Genomic DNA, 18,570 nt, shown 5'->3' with positions numbered 1-18,570 from the left:
AAAAACAAATAAGGCACATACAACTGCAGAAGATTTAGAGATAGAAAAGATAGAATACGCAGAGAGACAACTTATAATACATAATAAACAGGATGAGAAAGAAATAAATCTACATATAGAGAAACCTGTTGAACAGAAGCAAAATCTAGAAAAGGCTGAGAAACATGTAAAAACTGAAGATAGAAATGACAAAAATATGCCTGATTTAATGCCTTTAGCTAATGCTAAGGGCATTAAATCGGGCACAGACCTGTAATGCTCTTGTTAATCAAACAATAAGATTACCGGCTGTCCGAAAACGCAGAGGTCAACAATATCTAAATAAACATTGTTATGTACTCGTACATGAAAAATAAATATATTTCTTAAAAATCGTGTATCATTTACTACTTTTTGATAAGTATATCAATTGCCGCAAAAGGCTTGCCTCAACTTTGGTGGCTGTTTATTTTTGGTAGGTATGCTGCCTCTAGCTAGCGGTAGATTATATATTTTGTTGGTTTGACTTGCCACTTGTGGCAGAATAGCCTTATTTGTTATTCTGCCTATAGCGGCAGAAAAATATTATTTTTTATTTACCCACTAGTGGCAGTATATTTATTTTTATTAAATGACCACTGGTGGCAGACTAGACACTTCCTTTTTTTTAATCTGTTGACGTGACGTTGACATTTGACACGGTTGAGTCGAGTCAAAAAAATTGAGCCGAGTAGGGATGGCGATTCTTTCCAAAAAAGATCAATTTTTAAATCGATTCAAATCGAATTCTAATAAATCGATACACAAAAAAATCGAGGTGAAAAGAATCGATTTTGAAAATATCGATCTTTTTCCGAGTTGCTTATTGAGTCTATGTTTTTAATACAAATGCAAACCCATTTACCAATTAAAGGGTTTTTACTACTAAATCAAAGTAACAGGTATTAAAAATGATATTTATTTCAGTTAAAAATTTAGTTTAAGTTAGTTTATAGTTCCCAGTACTCAATATCCAAGCTTTTTAAGAATAATAATCTGTCTAGCCTGCTAGGATCCAAGCGATTACGCTCATCACTTGCGATGTTCAATACATACATTCAACCAATTGTAAATAATTTTATGTTCGTATCAAAACAGAAAAAATCGATTCTCGATTTCGAGGGTGAAATATCGATTCAATGGATCGATTAAGAACACAATATCGATTTAAAAAATCGATTTTTTTGGTCTACAAAATCGATTCTTCGATTAATCGATCTCAGATCGCCATGCCTAGAGCCGAGTCGGTCGACAGACACCTGTGTCGTGTACTGTGTCATGTCATGTCAAAAATGTCAATGAAATCATGAAAATTATCACCCTGAAACAGTGAAAATTACACGCCAATTTTGAAAATAAAAGCCAACATAACCGAACGTTCCTCTTGAATTTTTATTTACATAGTACAAAAGTAATCAAGAGCGAAAAGTACTTACATAAAAAGCGTAAGTTACCTTTATTTTTTACGTTGAGGAAGAAAATCATAATCGAAATTTATACGTGTCTCGTTGAAAGCAAAAAGTGATGTGATGGCCAGATTTTGAAATTGATTACCTTTACACATTAAGTACCTATGACCAATTTAAATCAAATGCAATAAAACAAATAACTCTTAAATGACATTAAATATATTTTTCTGCATTTTGTGATTGTTAATTGTTTGTTTATTATCCTTTCCTACTTTCGACAACAACCAGTGTTGAAACTTATATTGGTTTGTACGGTTTTGTATTTGTAAATGTAGCACTTGTTTCCAGGTCAGTATGAGATTATTTACTAGTATAATATGCCTGATGGTGGCATTGCACTGCTCATATGCTCCACCTGTAAACCCAGACAAATCCAATGAAGAAAGTGATGTGAAAGACAATTTGGTGAGTAATTTTTACTTTAAATATTCTTTAGCTCCTTAACGATATTTGGTGGAGAAATATTGAAATTATTAAAACTGACAATTATGCCATTCACAAGCTACTTCAATAAATAATAAATAAATATATTCAGGACAAATTACACTGAGATATTTACTCAATGATACTCTGGTGACACAGACAAGCACACTACCGCTGCAACTCAGAGTCATTCAATACTTTCATGATAGATTTGGGAAATCATTCTATAACAATTTAATTTTTGTGTCATAGTGGTGGTTGTAATTTGGACAACTTCAGGTGTAGTAAAAGTAGTGTGATAATTTAAGTAAGATCGATATTGGATAGGAGGCCTATAGTTATTCATAGTGGTCAAAGGGTTCATAATAAGACTTTAACATTCAAATCAGCCTTATAAAATAGATCTTTATTCTAAGAAATAGAAATCACTGCATGCAAGGACAAGTGACTTTAGAGGATGTTTTCAAAGCCAGCATATAAATTGGAATTACACTTAATACAGTCATGTGAGCTAGGGCATTATCATGAAACAAAACAATAATTTGCCTATGCCTGTCATAAAATTGTAGAAAAGAGAGCCCTTAGAAATCCACATATCATTATGTGGATCTTTTGTGCATCAAATTTTTTTTATCTTTATACTAAATTATTTATTTATGAGATTAGATTGAACACTATAAACCTGTTAATAGAAAATTTGAAAAATATAGGATAAACATACATTTTCTTCAATGCTGCAAATTTAAGGAATAATCATTGCCTGAGTATAAGATGATGTTACTGGTTTTTTTTACACAGAGCTCATCCAATCTCAGTTAATCACTGGAACAAACTTAACTAGAATCAGGCTTGGGAACTTTCCTTATATTAAATTATTGTTTATTTAGCATATGTGTTTCCTTAGTGGCTTTTGATATCAATTAAAACCTTTGAATGGTTTTATTGTATTCTTCAGAAAATCAGGTTTATCATTCATCAAATATGAATTATAAGTATCCATTGTTGTTGTTGCAGGATGACTACATGGAATATTCCAGGTATTTGAAGGAAGTAGTACAAGCACTTGAGAGTGACCCTGACTTTAGAGAGAGGTTGGAGAAAGCTGATGTTGATGATGTGCGGGTGTGTACTTAAATTGTTTTTGCAATTTTTAGGTTAAGTATTTATATTTGTCATCATTAGCTATATGTTTGTTCTTGTTGGGTCATCAGGGGAAGTTCCATCTATGACTAGCTATGAGCAATGAGTAAAGGCCAGATTTAAAGTATAGTGACTACTGTCTTACCTCTGGGACCAGACCATATTAGAACACCTCTTACATGCATACAGACATTCACATCCTTATGGGGTAGAGAGAGCCAACAGTCTTGAAAAGACTGAAAGATCACCTCTTGCCTAAATCTTACAAAAAGGTCCCACTTACATATTGATTACCGATTTTTACTAAGGAGATACTGAATCATGATTGTATTGTATATTAATTATGCAAGTTATGTTTATATATAATTGATTATTTTTATGTCTTTCTACAGTCGGGTAAAATTGCGGATCAGTTGGATTTTGTAAACCATAATGTGCGTACAAAGTTGGACGAGATCAAACGTCGCGAGCTTGAGAGGCTACGCCATTTAGCGACAAAGGTAAGTTAACATTAACTTTCTTATCGATTCTATATGGCGAAATAGCTAATTGTTTACAAAACAGTACAAGTTAAATGTTTCTTTATCGCGCTGTAGAGACTTTATATGTAGGCAGAACCTAAAATTTTATGTATGTTATACAATGTTAAATCACTGTGTAAGATATAAGACTGAACTGGGAAATTATATGACCGCATATTTTAACCTTTGGCAAATCTGGGACTTAAGGAACTTATTAATAAATACATCAATTACAAGGCTCTTTATAATTTCAAATAGCAACTACATAGTTACCTGGTTATTCAATCAATGGTTAGAAGAAGAATTCCAAGGAAATTTAGTATATTACCTATTTGGAATTCTCCTTATAAATAACTTTAGTTGTTAGTTTTATTGTAATTCATTCTGTCACTTGCCATCTCACTTTACCTTGACTTACTTTGACTTAAGGTCCTATGTCCCCTAGCTGGGGCAGAGGGCATCCACAGTGCGTCGCCATTCCGCTCGGTCTTGAGCTTCGCGTTTAAACACTTCACTTTGCAGTGTCACTTTACCTGCTCATGTTTATTTTTATTTTTGCTCATGTGTTTTCTTAAGATAGTTTAATGGCCTGATATTCTTCACATTTCATTATTTGTCTTTGTGTTTTCAGCAATATGAGCTTACCAATAATCTAGACGCTCACATGGGTAAGGTACCATCAAATGAACATTTAGACCATGCAAATCCTCACACCTTTGAAATTGAAGATCTTAAGAGGCTCATCAAAAAGACTACTGCCGACTTAGAAGAAGCTGACAAACAAAGAAAAGAAGAATTCAAGGTTTGATTTTATTTACTTCTCTTATCTTTATTTGGTTTCTCGACTTTAATTAATTAAGTCTGTGATCATTGGATTTAAAAATAAAAGAATTTAAGAGTTTGGTTTTTTATATTTATACTTTAAAATAATCGTTATTACTAGTCTTATGTCACCTCTTATTAGGAATACGAAATGCAGAAGGAGTTTGATAAACATCAAGAATTGGAGAACATGAATGAGACCCAAAAGAGAGAGTATGAAGACAAACTGAAGAAAGAAGAAGATGCTAAAAAACACCATGAACCGGTAAATCGAAGTGATATTTTAATGTTTTATTTTTGGAACAAGTGCTGTGTGGTTCCCGGCACCAATACAAAAAAGAATAGGACCACTCCATCTCTCTCCCATGGATGTCGTAAAAGGCGACTAAGGGATAGCCCTATACTTACAAACTTGGGATTCTTTTTTAAGGCGATGGGTTAGCAACCTGTCACTTTTTGAATCTCAATTCTATCATTAAGCCAAAAGCTGAACGTGACCATTCAGTCTTTTCAAGACTGTTGGCTCTGTCTCCCCGCAAGGGATATAGACGTGACCATATGTATGTATGTATATAACAAGTATTTATTTATTTTTCGATAGACCATACTTTACTTGGGATTATTATAATCGGTGTATTAGAGAGTAATTTTGTACAGAGACAAATAAATATGTGTAATGTTTTTGGCATAATACAAATTTAGTTTATTATTTGGTGAAAATCGGGCCACTATTTAGCCGGAATCAATGACCCATGACACCTGGTTAAATAACGTAGCTGATTTGCGCAAAAATGTTTATATTTTCATATTTTAATCGAACAATAAGAAGTAATTATTAAAATACTTCTTATTGTTTATGTAAGTATTTTATTAAAATGTTATTCGTAATTTATTTTTGTACAATCAGGAAAATATCTGACCTGACCCCATGCTATTGATTACAAAAAATTGTCTGGTTATCTGGTTTCGAATGCACTTATAGAACTAAAGAGTTTTATAATATAAAATGTTTCAGTTACTTTACACATTACTTAGAAATAATAACTATTTATGATTTTCTCCCTTTGCTTTCTTATTTTGTTACCACATACTTATACTCAATGCCAACTATAGTGGCATATAAAATTTATTGATTCAACCATAACAATAAACTTTTATGTTATATGTATGATTTACAAGTTTTGATGCAATACAGCTCCACCATCCTGGCTCTAAGCAACAGCTAGAGGAGGTCTGGGAGAAACAAGACCATATGGATCAACAATTTGACCCAAAAGTATTCTTCATGATGCATGGTGAGTGTATAATAATAATTACTCCTATATTATCTGTGGCAGCTACTTCACCCGGGTGCAAGAAAACAGTTCTTAGAACTATGGAAAAACGCCGACCATCTGGACGCTAAAGATTTCGATCCGAAGGTGTTTTTCGTGCTTCATGGTAAGATGATCGCTTGGCTTGCAAGTAGAATAGTCAAGTCATTTAGATGAGGAGAAATGTTAAGAGCTTGCCAAGCACGTATTCACTCGTCAAGCTACAAAGAGCATTGTAGTTGAGATTTGTGTTGAATAATTTCATTTTAATACTGGCGTTTATTTCAGTAATGGCCAAATTGAAAACATAGGTACATATTGAAAATATAAAATCTTGTTCTTGCTTGTATATTCATATTTCAAGTACCATTAACAAGCACGCCATTTTGTTTTTATTGTATTGCACGTGTTTTAAATAAAAGAGTTTTGAATTAGAGTATTGTACAGTAACAATTAGCACAAAAAAGCATATAAGTATCGTTACACAAAACAAGAAATTATGTACTTACTTGCATTACATTTTGTTTGACTTACTTATTAGAGTTATCTATACCTATAGCAAATGTGTGAGTTTTTAGTGTGACATTGAATTTTCATAACATACTGCATACAGTTTTCTACACGTTAAAGGCACTTTTTCTTTTGAGTGTGGAGCCGATATTTCCTACCAGTTCTCATCTTGACTAAAACATTTACTATGTTGCGTTTTTCCATTATTTCTAACAGATGTGGATGGCAATGGTGCATGGGACGCAGATGAAGTGAAAGCTCTCTTCATCAAGGAGTTGGACAAACTCTATGGACCGGGAGGGCCCAATAAGGACCTTCACGAACGGGCTGAGGAAATGGAGCGTATGCGTGAACACGTCTTCAAGGAAAACGACAAGAACCGCGACGGTTTGATCGACTTCCATGAGTTCATGATGGAGACGCAGAAATCTGAGTTCAATCAGGATGAGGGTATGTTTTTTAAGATTAATGAAATTATATATGTACAGCTGCAGGCAGATATGTGCTTCCACCGTTTCACACTAACGCCTTAGGAATCAGGTTTGTCTGCCCTCAAATGTACACTATTCGGCGAATAAGATAAAACAAAATGGCATCAATTCGACTTGTAAACGTGTATAACACGTAGGAAAAGGGATGGTGAAATACAAATCTGTGTTTTAAATTTAAATAAAATACTGTTCATGTTACCTTGTGTTTGTTAAATGGTGAAATGTCGTAAAAAGTTTCGGGATGAAATTTTCAATGGTGAACACCTTTTCTTATTTTATGAGTTTGTCGATGATTCCATTTTAGCAATGTGTTTGTGTGTTTGTTTGAAATGTGTAATATTTGTCTGTTTGAAATAATCTTAAATGGCTGGACTATCTTTTGATGGGATTTACATTGGCGGACAGCTGAAGTTACCAAGAGTAAGTAATAAATAATAGTTTGTTTTATATAATTAATTCTATCAAGTACAATTCTTTTCCACAAAATTTCCTTTATCGTTGTTTTAAACATTTCTTGAACAGATTTTAATCATTATCTAACTAATTATATTTTATCGATGCAGATAATAATATATCATATCAGCTACCTATCCAAAAAAAGACACCACAATAGTTATCGATCATGGATACACATCCTGTTGCTTGAATGTGCAGGTTTCCTCACGTTTTCCCGAAAATAGTCATTGGTATATGGCCGACATGGTATTCGAACCTGTGCCCTTTTTGCACCATACACATTTTCGGGCACCTTACCGATTCGACCACCGACGCTCTTGCTCACGATGTTTTCCCTCGCCGTAAAAACATCGAAAGTTAAAATGCGTGAATGTTGCACCCTTCACCGCAATGCTCCGGGGTCCGCTTTCCGACTTTTCTCCACTTCGACCTCAATTAATTCCATTGGCTCTCATATTTATAATATTTCCCGACTTGCAGCTGGCGGTGGCGTGGCCAGACATTTGTTCCACATAATATATTGCTTTTAGTTTAGAATGATATATTTATATGGTTATAAGAGATAGGTACAGGTAGGTTAGAAAGGCTGATAAAAAGTTTAAAAAGTTTTAGGAATCTTATGCCTGTTGTACTAATTTTGGTGACAGTCTGTTTTGATGTTGTGAAAAGAATGACGATTTATGCTTGTTTGAAAACGAATTTTTGAAAAATAAAATTCTGTACTGTTTCTGGGAGTAAGTAGAAAAGTGTAGTTTCTATCAGCTAAAATGTTCAAGCAGTTAAAGATGATTTTTTTTCTATTGGATATTATTTTTTCGACAGTGAAATACTTCTGAAATAATCTGATATATAACTATGCATCTATAGTCTACGTGTATTTATTATTTTTGTCATTTATCATGCTTTACTTAAGACCCTGGAAACGAAGAAGGTAATTTTATTTATTATCTTTATAGTCGTGCAATTAAACTAGCAAAAATCCTTATTTTGCCTTCGGTTTCCTCATATAGTTTTAAATATATCACACATGATAAATATAGTATTATATATTATTATTAATTTATTGATCGTATTCAATATTTGTTTGTCCTCCAGGTTGGAAGCCTATTGATGAGAATCAGATCTACACTCAAGCTGAATACCAGGAGTACGAGAGGCGCAGGCTCGAAGAGTTGAGATACCTCCAGCAGCGTGGCCTGGTAAATTAATATACACAAACGCAATTACGCCTTTATCCAATACGGGGAAGACAGAGCCGACAGCCTTAGAAAGACTGAAAGGGCACGTTCAGCTTTATGGCTTACCTAATGATAGAATTAAGATTGAAATAAAGGCAGGTGGCTAGCCTTTCCCCGGATTGATTTTTACAATCTGCAAGAAGAGAACCAGCTGGCACTCGCTAGAACTAGACAATTAAAAAAATCATTTCTATAGATAAGTAAGGGAATAACTGATAATATGAGTAATAATTGATAACCTAAACTGACAATAATTGATGATCTGAGGCCGATAAAAGACATTGTTACATTTAGATTTTTTTAGCACAAAAATTTACTTAATTTGTTCACCAATTAATAAGTGACGTTTCCATTTACAATTTCTTTATTGAATTTTATTGGTGGAATTAAATTACTTAATGGTCACATACATACATATAATCACGTCTTTATCCCTTACACAGCGAACAGTCTCGGAAAGACTGAAAGGCCACGTTCAGCTGTATTGTCAGGTCAGGTCACAATTGTTATAAATCAAGTTGTTCAATTACGCAGACCAGACAATCATTATTCTTAGGTGCCATTGCTTCAAATAAATGGCCCTGACCCGTTCATCACACGGCCAGCCGTGTAATAAGATAACAAGTTTGTTATTTAGATAGATTTAGATAAAATAGCACATTGCCTATTACATTTTATGCCTCTTTGTGAGCTTTATTGTATGATGGACGGTCGATTTAACAAATCTCTATTGGTTAATAACTATAGGCTGTAGCTGTAATGACAAGTACTGTGTATCGTCCAGACGCAATTGGTCTAATTCGCGATCGGCCCAATGTGCGCCAAAACTTAACTTTTACTAATAATTAAAATAAAAGCTACCTACGTAAGTACCGAAAAGAAATCATGGTACTTTTAAAATACTTCTACTTCTAGAAAAAATAAAATATATGAAATGAAATTACTGGTAAAAACATTATATTGCAATTCTCAAAATTGAACCAATAACGTGCGACAAGCTGTACATCCAGGACAGTCAATTTATCCGTGAGTGGTCCGGTCGTTGACTATACTTAATAAAATAAGATAGTGAAATTAACTAGTAAACATATCAAGGGAAAAATAAATCAAGCACAAATGCTCACGCAAAGTGCATTGATTACAAAAAAAGACTTTGAAAAGATCCATGGATGTATTTTCGGTTTTACTAGGATGGCGCATAGTCAGCTATCGTTCGGCTATTAAAGTTCAGATGAGAGGAAAACCATACCGCGTTTCCAAATGGTTCAGCGCCATCTATTTGAAGGGAAAGTAGGAAACCGGTGAAATTGCGCGCGCTGACACCCCAGACCACCTCCCTAGCTAGAGGGTGGCCGAGTGGGGACTGCGATTTGTACTAATAGAAAACGAGTTTAAATAGTAACAATAGATTTTTAAATTATTGTTGTTTAAAATATAATTTGACCTTGGGTCATTTGTCACTTTATCCAGACGGCGAATTATTAGAACGATACCAACCCAAACACGTCGTCATATTTTTTTCTCGCTGTCTATTTATTTAAGCATTACATTATAAGCTAACGGTTCGATTACGATTAAACTTGGCATAATTCTACTTGCCAGTGTCCACCTTCTTATAGACTAGGGCTAACATAAAAAACTAAAATTAGCTAAATTGATCAATCAAATTGAGAAAGCCCCTAAGTATGTTCCAAACTTGTGTTGTGGGATATTAACACAGAGATTCTAAAACTTTTAAAATAGAAAACAGGTCAATCAGAAAAAGTTTTTATTCCACCATGACCTTACCCGAGATCAAACCCGCGGGACCTTTTGGTTCAGGAGCGAGAATCCGAGAACTACGGCAAACAAGTCGATAAATAGGATAGTTCGATATCAAAAGATTAATTGTTTATTGGACGAAGAAAAAAATTAATCGGTACATAAAAAGTTTAAGGGTTCTTAGTATCAGTCAGTTTATGTAAATTTAGATCTTATTAATATGTACACAAGCCAATATGCCATGCCATACATTTTCCTGTTGTCGGCCTACTAGAAAAAAATTCTTTAGTAATAAGTTGTGCCCTTGTACAAACTTTCCCCTTAGTTTAAGATCTAGTTGTATTTTTCCTAAATGTACATACATACGTATGTATGTGATAGTACGTATAGACGTGACCATATGTATATATGGTCACGTCTTTATCCTTTGCGGGTTAGACAGAGCCAACAGTATTGAAAAGACTGAATGGCCACGTTCAGCTATTTGGCCTAATGATAGAATTGAGATTCAAATAGTGACAGGTTGCTAGCCCATCGCCTAAAAAAGAATCCCAAGTTGGTAAGCCTATCCCTTAGTCGCCTTTTACGACATCCATGGGAAAGAGATGGAGTGGTCCTATTCTTTTTTGTATTGGTGCCGGAAACCACACGGCACCAATCCAAAAAAGTTAAATTCCTAAATGTACATAGGTAAATATGTTAATATATAAAAATAAAAAACAGGTTATGAGCGATAGCTAATCGATTAGATATAAGAGTTCGCCCGCAACTTCGTACGCGTGGAATCAATCCCGCGGGAACTTCGGGATAAAAAGTAGCTTATATGTTATTCTGGGTCTTCAGCTATCTACATACCAAATTTCATCGTAATCGGTTCAGTAGTTTTTGCGTGAAAGAGTACCAATCATCCATACTGACATCCTGACATACCAACTTTCGCATTTATAATATTAGTAAGATCCTGTACCATGAGTAAACATAACCATCGATTCCAGGTTGACGCCCACGGACGTCCATTGCCAGGCGCCCAGCACCAGATCCACCAAGCTCAACAGGCATTCCACCAAGCGTACCAACAACAGTACCACCAACAGGGCTACCAACAGCACGCTCAAGGTCAACAGTACTATCCTCACGGACAACCGCCTCAAGGTTGGTAACACTAATGAATTTATATTTTAATTTTTTTACTTTTGTTTTGGCTCTATTGAAATTTATGTATAATTTATCTGCTAGCTGGTTCTATCACTACCTTAGTTAAATTGATCTAGATCCGGTTTGCCTGTTAGCTTACTATATTATCGCAACTTATCTACTTATATTGTGTAATTTTTAACAGGTTATCCACCAGCACATGGTCAAATGCCACCCCAAGGATACCAGCAGCCACCTGGTCAAGTTCCTCAGTATCAACCACCCCAAGGTGTACCTCAAGGTCAACAGCAATATCAACCCCAAGGTCAACAACAGCAATACCAACCTCAAGGCCAACAACAGCAATATCAGCCTCCACAAGGCCAACCTCCTCAGGGTCAACCACAACAATATCAGCCGCCACAAAGTCAACCTTCTCAAGGTCAACCACAACAATATCAGCCTCCACAAGGCCAACCACCTCAAGGTCAACAACAGCAATACCAACCTCAAGGACAACAACAGCAATATCAGCCTCCACAGGGTCAACCTCCGCAAAGTCAACAACAATATCAGCCTCCTCAAGGCCAACAGCAATATCAACAACCACAAAATCCACAAGGACAGCCAGTTCAGAATCTTAATCAGCAGAACTTAAATCAAGCCCCAGCTCAAGGTCAACAGCAGGGTCAAGGTCAACCGGCTGCTCAAGATCAAACCAAGGGTCAGCCTCAACCTTCCCAAGGCCAGGCTCCTCCTTCTCAATCACAACCGGAGGTCAAACAACAAAATCAAGGTTAAAAAAGCAAAATCAGCTCTTTACAATATTGATCTTAATCAAGACGAACTTCTTTTAAGTATTTCATGTTAGGGTTTAAAGGTAATAATTATGTACTCTGTTTTCACATAGTGATCTATATTTTACACAAGGTGCCAAAACTTTTCAAAACTTCATACTCATAATGTAACTTAATGTTATCTCGTTCTGAATTTAATTAAATACATGACATAATCTATCTTAATGTTTCAATTGTTGGACCTATATGTACGTATACCCGGATATAAAAATGTCACAAAAATTTGGTAGACATTGAGAACCGCTTATCGTTAGAAATAACTATGATTAAGTCAAGGAAGTTAATAATTAGTCATAATCAAGTTTCAATCAGGTCTTAAAGTATCTGTCTACGACTAATGGGAAACAGGCAACCCTTACCATCAGTAAGGGTATAGAAAATGCAATGACACCGAGAAACCAAAGTAAATTGCGGGAATGAAATGGTGCCGTGTGGTTCCCGGCACCACTACAAAAAAGAATAGGATCTCTCCATCTCTTTCCCCATGGATGTCGTAAAAGGCGACTAAGGGATAGGCTGACAAACTTGGGATTCTTTTTTAGGCGATGGGCTAGCAACCGGTCACTATTTGAATCTCAATTCTATCATTAAGTCAAATAGCTGAACGTGGCCATTCAGTCTTTTCAAGACTGTTGGCTCTGTCTACCCCGCAATGGATATAGACGTGACCATATGTATGTATGTACGAAATGGTAAGGTTTGAACTGCAAAGGTTGCGGAGGTCCGTCGGGAGTCGCTTCGAGTGAAAAATCGTGGTTACAGGCACAGCCCTCCTTCCTCAGTCTTCAGTAGGTAAGTCGGTAGTTTTATACATATATACATGCATACATATAATCAGGGGTATATTCCTTTCTGGGTAGACGGAGCCAACAGGCTTGAAAAGACTGATAGGCTACGTTCAGCTGTTTTGGAAAATGATATTCGTAGAATTTAAATTCAAATAGGTAGTAACAGGTTGCAATTCCATCGTCTAAAAAACGAATGCCATGTTCATAAGGATAGCCTTTTATGTACCATGCCCACACTTTCTTGGAAAATTTTCATCAATAACAAAACTACCAACTAATAACAGAAATGAGAAGGACCACTCCATCTATCACCCATGGAGTCGTAAAAAGCGACTAAGGGATAGCCCTTAGTAGATAGATGGAGTGGTCCTTCTCATTTCTTTTAATAGTTGGTAGTTTTGTTATTGATGAAAATTTTCCAAGAAAGTGTGGGCTCAACCCGTTTAACAATGATAAGGTTCGACCCACAAACAGTTGTCGCAGGCATCAGTTATTTGTTTTGTGCACGATAACTATGTACTTCCCGTTGAGACAATAACGTGCAGAATGAATCATGATCTCAATTTGATATTTTCCTGTTTTGTTGGAGTACCAAAAGATACGTACCCACAGGTACATACATATAGTCACGTCTATATCCCTTGCGGGGTAGACAGAGCCAACAGTCTTAAAAAGACTGAGAGGCCACGTGTGGGTGTAGGTATAGCTTAATGATGGAATTGAGATTCAGATAGTGACAGGTTGCTAGCCCATCGTCTACAAGAAGAATATAGGTATATATATTCCATTAGTCGTCTTTTAAGACATCCATGGATGATGGGATGATGTGGAGTGGTCCTATTCTTATAAGTGACGGAAACCACACGGTAAATTATAGGTAAGTAGGTGAGGTAAAATCTTTTTTCTGTATTTTATACTAATATTATAAATGCGAAAGTTTCTGAGTATGTCAGTATGGATGTTTGTTACTCTTTCACGTAAAAACTACTGAACCGATTACGATGAAATTTGGTATATAGGTAGCTGAAGACCCTTCTGGGTCTCCGGTATAAAAAGTAGTAGTTATGATAGGGTTTCCACGCGGACGAAGTCGCGGGCGGCGTTTTAAAATATTTCTCAAAATGGTAAGCCGATTTTTATACAGGATGACATTTAAAACAACTGCATCCTTTTAAACATAGACTATGCTTCTGAGCCGTTTGAGCCTATTTTTATTTAAATAAAAGAATCCTCAAAGCTATATTAAACGCTTTATTAAAGACCAATACTACAAAAAGAAATTAAAACTAAACATGTAAATAAATGACTGAAAAATAAATTATTTTTCTAGTATCAAAATCAAGAAAAGTACAGAGTTGTCGAGATCGCTCAGCTGAATGAATTGTGTCGTTGACCTCTGAATGTGACGCGTCGCTTTTCCGCCGGCCGGGGTGATATGACGTATTTAGGATCGTGGATTTTGATACTTTTATTTTTTTCGTACTTTCTGAAATATGAACCGATATTTTTCTTTTAACGTTTTTAAATATCCTTAAGATGAGTACACTTAACAGTTAAATTTATGCAGTTGAATTAAAAGTCACTCTGTATACTTAAAAGTTTTAATATTATAATATATATATTATAAACTAACTTTCCTTGGCGACTCCGCCTGCGTGAAAAGTGCCCGTTGTTTTTCATCGTTGGTACTCCACAACGTACCTATGTATGTAAAATTTCATGATTATCATATCAAGAAGTAACAAACTTACTTTTGCAATTATTATAAAAAGGTTATATGGATTGGAATCGGGGATGTCCCCAATTTGATAAGTAGACGTATGAGGTTAGTTACCCTTAGTAGACGACCTTACACGAAGAGGAAAGGCAAAAAAGATGTGTGCAGGGATCATCGCAAGTAAAAAGAATTACCTCTCCGGGAAGGAGGCGTGATTTTATGTACATCCTTTGCCATAACTGTTAGCAGTGTTTTTAACTCTTAAAAATAATTCTATCATTTAGCCAAACAAGTGGACGTGGCCTTTCAGTCCTTTGATGATCTTTGGCTTTATCTACCCCGCAAGGGATATAGACGTAATAAAATGTTATGTTAAAAATAATCCATTTCCAATTGTCTGCACTTGCCAATACAAATTAAATCTTACCTCTTTCGTCCAATGTTTCACGCATGATGAGATCACGATCGCGATTGTAAACGGTAGTTGAATCATACTTACCACAACATGCCTTTGTATTCAAGGCATGAGCTGAAAACTCAATGATATTAATGCCTTCCATGGCATAAAGTCATTCTAGGAACTGATTGTTTTTGTACACATTTGGTCATGATAAACTTAGAATATCACGTACAGCTGTTCTGCTCACGTCAAGTAAGAGATAATTCGGGTGATAAACGTAGTTAAATAACTAAATTTTTACATATCAAGTACTTATTAGTACCTACTTTACTACAAATAAAAAAAAAATGACCATATACGCGAAGCCTCGGGAAATTGGTAGTCTAGAATCTAAGAACAACAAGGGGTTCCCAGAGTCCGTGTACTCTTAGTTTAGAACAAAAAATTTGAACAAAGCTTTTTCCCTGTGGTTGTGATTGTATGGTTTATAATTATATGATAAATTATTCTCTTAGAGATTATGTATTGCATCCTCTCTGGGGAAGAACCTGATACAGGAGTGGGTAATATTTATCCTTACTTCTCCCGAGAGATAACTCCCCCGGGCCTCCACAGTACTTCTGGAAGTTAATGTAGTTTTAAATAAACAATACCTACTTCTTTATAATTCATATCATACATCTAAATGGCGATAACAAATCTCGTTGCAACAAAAAATATCCCGAAATGAGTTAAATTGCAAGGTGAATGATTTATTACTCCTGTTTCAAGGTCTCGGAAGCGGTTGACTACTTAAACATTACGAGAAGGCCATACAAATAATGAGAACTAGTAAAAGGAATCTATTATAAAGCATAAATAAAGTAGGTACCTATGTATGTGCCTATGTAGATGGAACCAAAATGGTTAGATATAGGAAATCTGTACAGAAAGCCTTAATTCTGTCTTACTGGCTACGCTGATATACTTAGTGATTAAAATTTCTGTGTTATAAATTGGTAAGTGGTAGTTAGGTAGTGATAATTGATAAATAAATTAAAGCTGGATCTGCAATGTTAGAAGATATTTTGTAAAAAGGTATTTCACAAACAGTTCAAAAGATTATCGGAATAAAATACATAATTAGAAGAAGAAAGATTGGTAAAACCATTTGTTAAAGTGATAAATATGTTTTAGATAGCAAATAAGGTCCCGTATAAACGGTAAAGTAAACCTGAATCTTTTTAGATACTTTACCGTTTATACGGTACCTATAACTAAAAAGTTACCACCGTTAAAATTTACAAGAAATATTTTGAAATATACTATATTTATAAATACATATTTTACTTCGTTTATTTATGCAAAAATTATTTTTGATGTTTTTATCATTTTGATTAAAGTGTGATCGTATGCTCTGTCTACCCCTCCGGGTAAAGGCGTGAATTTATGGACATATTTAGTATGTGATCATTTCCTTTGATATAAGTTTTTAATTTGTTTACTTCATCCTTGTCATTTTACGGAGGTAATAATTGATGTTATCTCTGTGATTTACTTTTTGAAAATAAGTTAATAACATCTAATATTATTTCATAGTAATAAAAAAAAAAAACTATCTACCACTTTATCTATGACTATAGTACCTAATAAATGTTATCTAGGTTTGTGCATTGAAGATTTTGTGCAAGATTTGAGATGATCTTCGGTTTTTTTATATCTATACTTATAATAAATCTGTAGAGAGGTCAATTCTGTACATGGAATATTTTTTCAAAATAACTATCAGGGGGTGATTAGTGATCGATACTGATGCCAAAAATGCAATCAGTAAAATTTTTGTCTGTCTGTCTGTCTGTCTGTCTGTCTGTCTGTCTGTCTGTCTGTATGTTCTTTATAGAAACAAAAACTACTTGACAGATTTTAACGAAACTTGGTACAGTTATACTTCATACTCCTGAGCAGGTTATAGTATACTTTTCATTACGCTACAATCAAAAGGATCAGAGCAGTGAAAGGAAATGTTGGGAAAACGGGAGAAGTTACTTGATTTTATAAGCTTCCGTCGCGTGTGCAGCCTTAATGGTTAAAGATACAGCAAAACCATGTACAACGGAAATATTCTACATAAAATTATTAAAAAAATATCCCAAGACAGCATAAGTCAATCTTTTATGGTTGACTCACAATAACACGTGTAATTCCTAATAGCTTAGCAGTTCGGAGATTTCTGATTATATTTCTTTACTCTGATGTTTATAATACCAATAACACTCACACTCATTTGTAATTCTTATAAATTAATATTACTTTTCAATAAAAAAAGAATCATCGAAATCGGTATAGAAACACCAAACTTACACGTGAAATAAAATACCGTAACAAGCCATCGCGCGTAACTACTGAATCATGATATAAGGATTATTTTTGCGTAACGGTTGCCGCCCTCGACGCGGCTAGCGGCGGCAGGGTATAAAAGGTGCAGGAGCCGAGCGCAAGCTTCATGACCAAGGCAGCCAGGGGGAGACTTCACGCAGTTCTCTCCTCCAGCCTCGCCCTGAGGACGAAGCTCAGGATCTACCAAACGTACGTCAGATCCCGCATTCTGCTCTGAGACCAACAGGAGAAGACTCAGAGCCCAAGAGAGCCAAAGTCTCAGAGCAGTCGTCGCTACGTGAGGAACTCGACGATTCTCAGGGACCTGAAGTGGGAGAACCTAGATATTCGAGAGGGCGGACGCGTCATCACACAGCCACCTGCGTGGCATCGCGCCGCTCCGCGCCCGCCCTCCGGGTCGTCGGGTGAAACCCTCCCCTCGCTGCCTTGCGGCAGACGTCGTCGACCAGTGACGACGCCGCCGCCGATGGGAACTCCCAGTGTATGAAGACGTGAAGACCCAAGCCGTCACGGCCGCCCCATCGACCTGCCTACAGTCGTAGGCAGCGATGATGCCATTAAAGAGGGCCAAAAGCCCTGACCAATCTACTCCGACTCCCTAAGGGAGTAAGGGAAGACCCGACGACGGCAAGATAGTATTGCACAGGCGTTTCAACTTTATTTTCATTTATTTTTCTTTTGTAAGTTGTAGGTACATATTTCTGGTTATAATTCTACTAGAATATTTTTTTTTAGTTTAAATAGGCACTTAGATTTATCTATACTAATATTATAAAACTGAAGAGTTTGTTTGAATGTGCTAATCTTAAGAACTACTGGTTCGATTTGAAAGATTATTTTTGTGTTGAATAGACCATTTATCGAGGAAGGCTTTAGGCTATATAACGTCTAGCTGCAACTATTAGGAGCGAAGAAATAATGGAAAATGTGAAAAAAATCGGGGAAGGAGCATCCTTGAGGGCTTCAATGATGCCCAAAATAACTATTCCACGCGGACGAAGTCGCAGGCACAGCTAGTGTATATATAAATTTACCATGAAGTTATATCCAACAGTTAAATATAAAAGAAATCTTTGACGAACCCTATTTGACTCGGTTATGCGGTCATCACTATTATGTTGATCTTTAAACGGGTG

At 35.6% G+C, this 18,570-nt stretch overlaps 1 protein-coding gene across 2 annotated transcripts; it reads left to right on the top strand.

Annotated features, from left to right (window-relative positions):
- The first annotated feature begins 1,249 nt into the window (after positions 1-1,249).
- LOC106134029 (nucleobindin-2) lies at positions 1,250-12,312 on the top strand. Of its 2 annotated transcripts, none has more exons than XM_060953499.1 (11): positions 1,250-1,463; positions 1,776-1,892; positions 2,925-3,032; positions 3,443-3,550; positions 4,203-4,373; positions 4,536-4,658; positions 5,731-5,833; positions 6,433-6,666; positions 8,259-8,362; positions 11,158-11,314; positions 11,502-12,312. In XM_060953499.1, the coding sequence occupies exons 2-11, from the start codon at positions 1,782-1,784 to the stop codon at positions 12,095-12,097; spliced, it is 1,815 nt and encodes a 604-aa protein (XP_060809482.1). In that variant the 5' UTR covers positions 1,250-1,463; positions 1,776-1,781; the 3' UTR covers positions 12,098-12,312. The 2 variants fall into 2 exon arrangements, with proteins under 2 accessions (XP_060809482.1, XP_060809483.1); XM_060953500.1 differs by lacking the exon at positions 5,731-5,833 and adding an exon at positions 5,589-5,688.
- Positions 12,313-18,570: the final 6,258 nt, after the last annotated feature.

The sequence above is a fragment of the Amyelois transitella genome, chromosome Z (genome assembly GCF_032362555.1).
Source record: "Amyelois transitella isolate CPQ chromosome Z, ilAmyTran1.1, whole genome shotgun sequence".
NCBI lineage: Eukaryota > Metazoa > Arthropoda > Insecta > Lepidoptera > Pyralidae > Amyelois > Amyelois transitella.
This window is presented reverse-complemented; position numbering and strand designations above follow the sequence as displayed.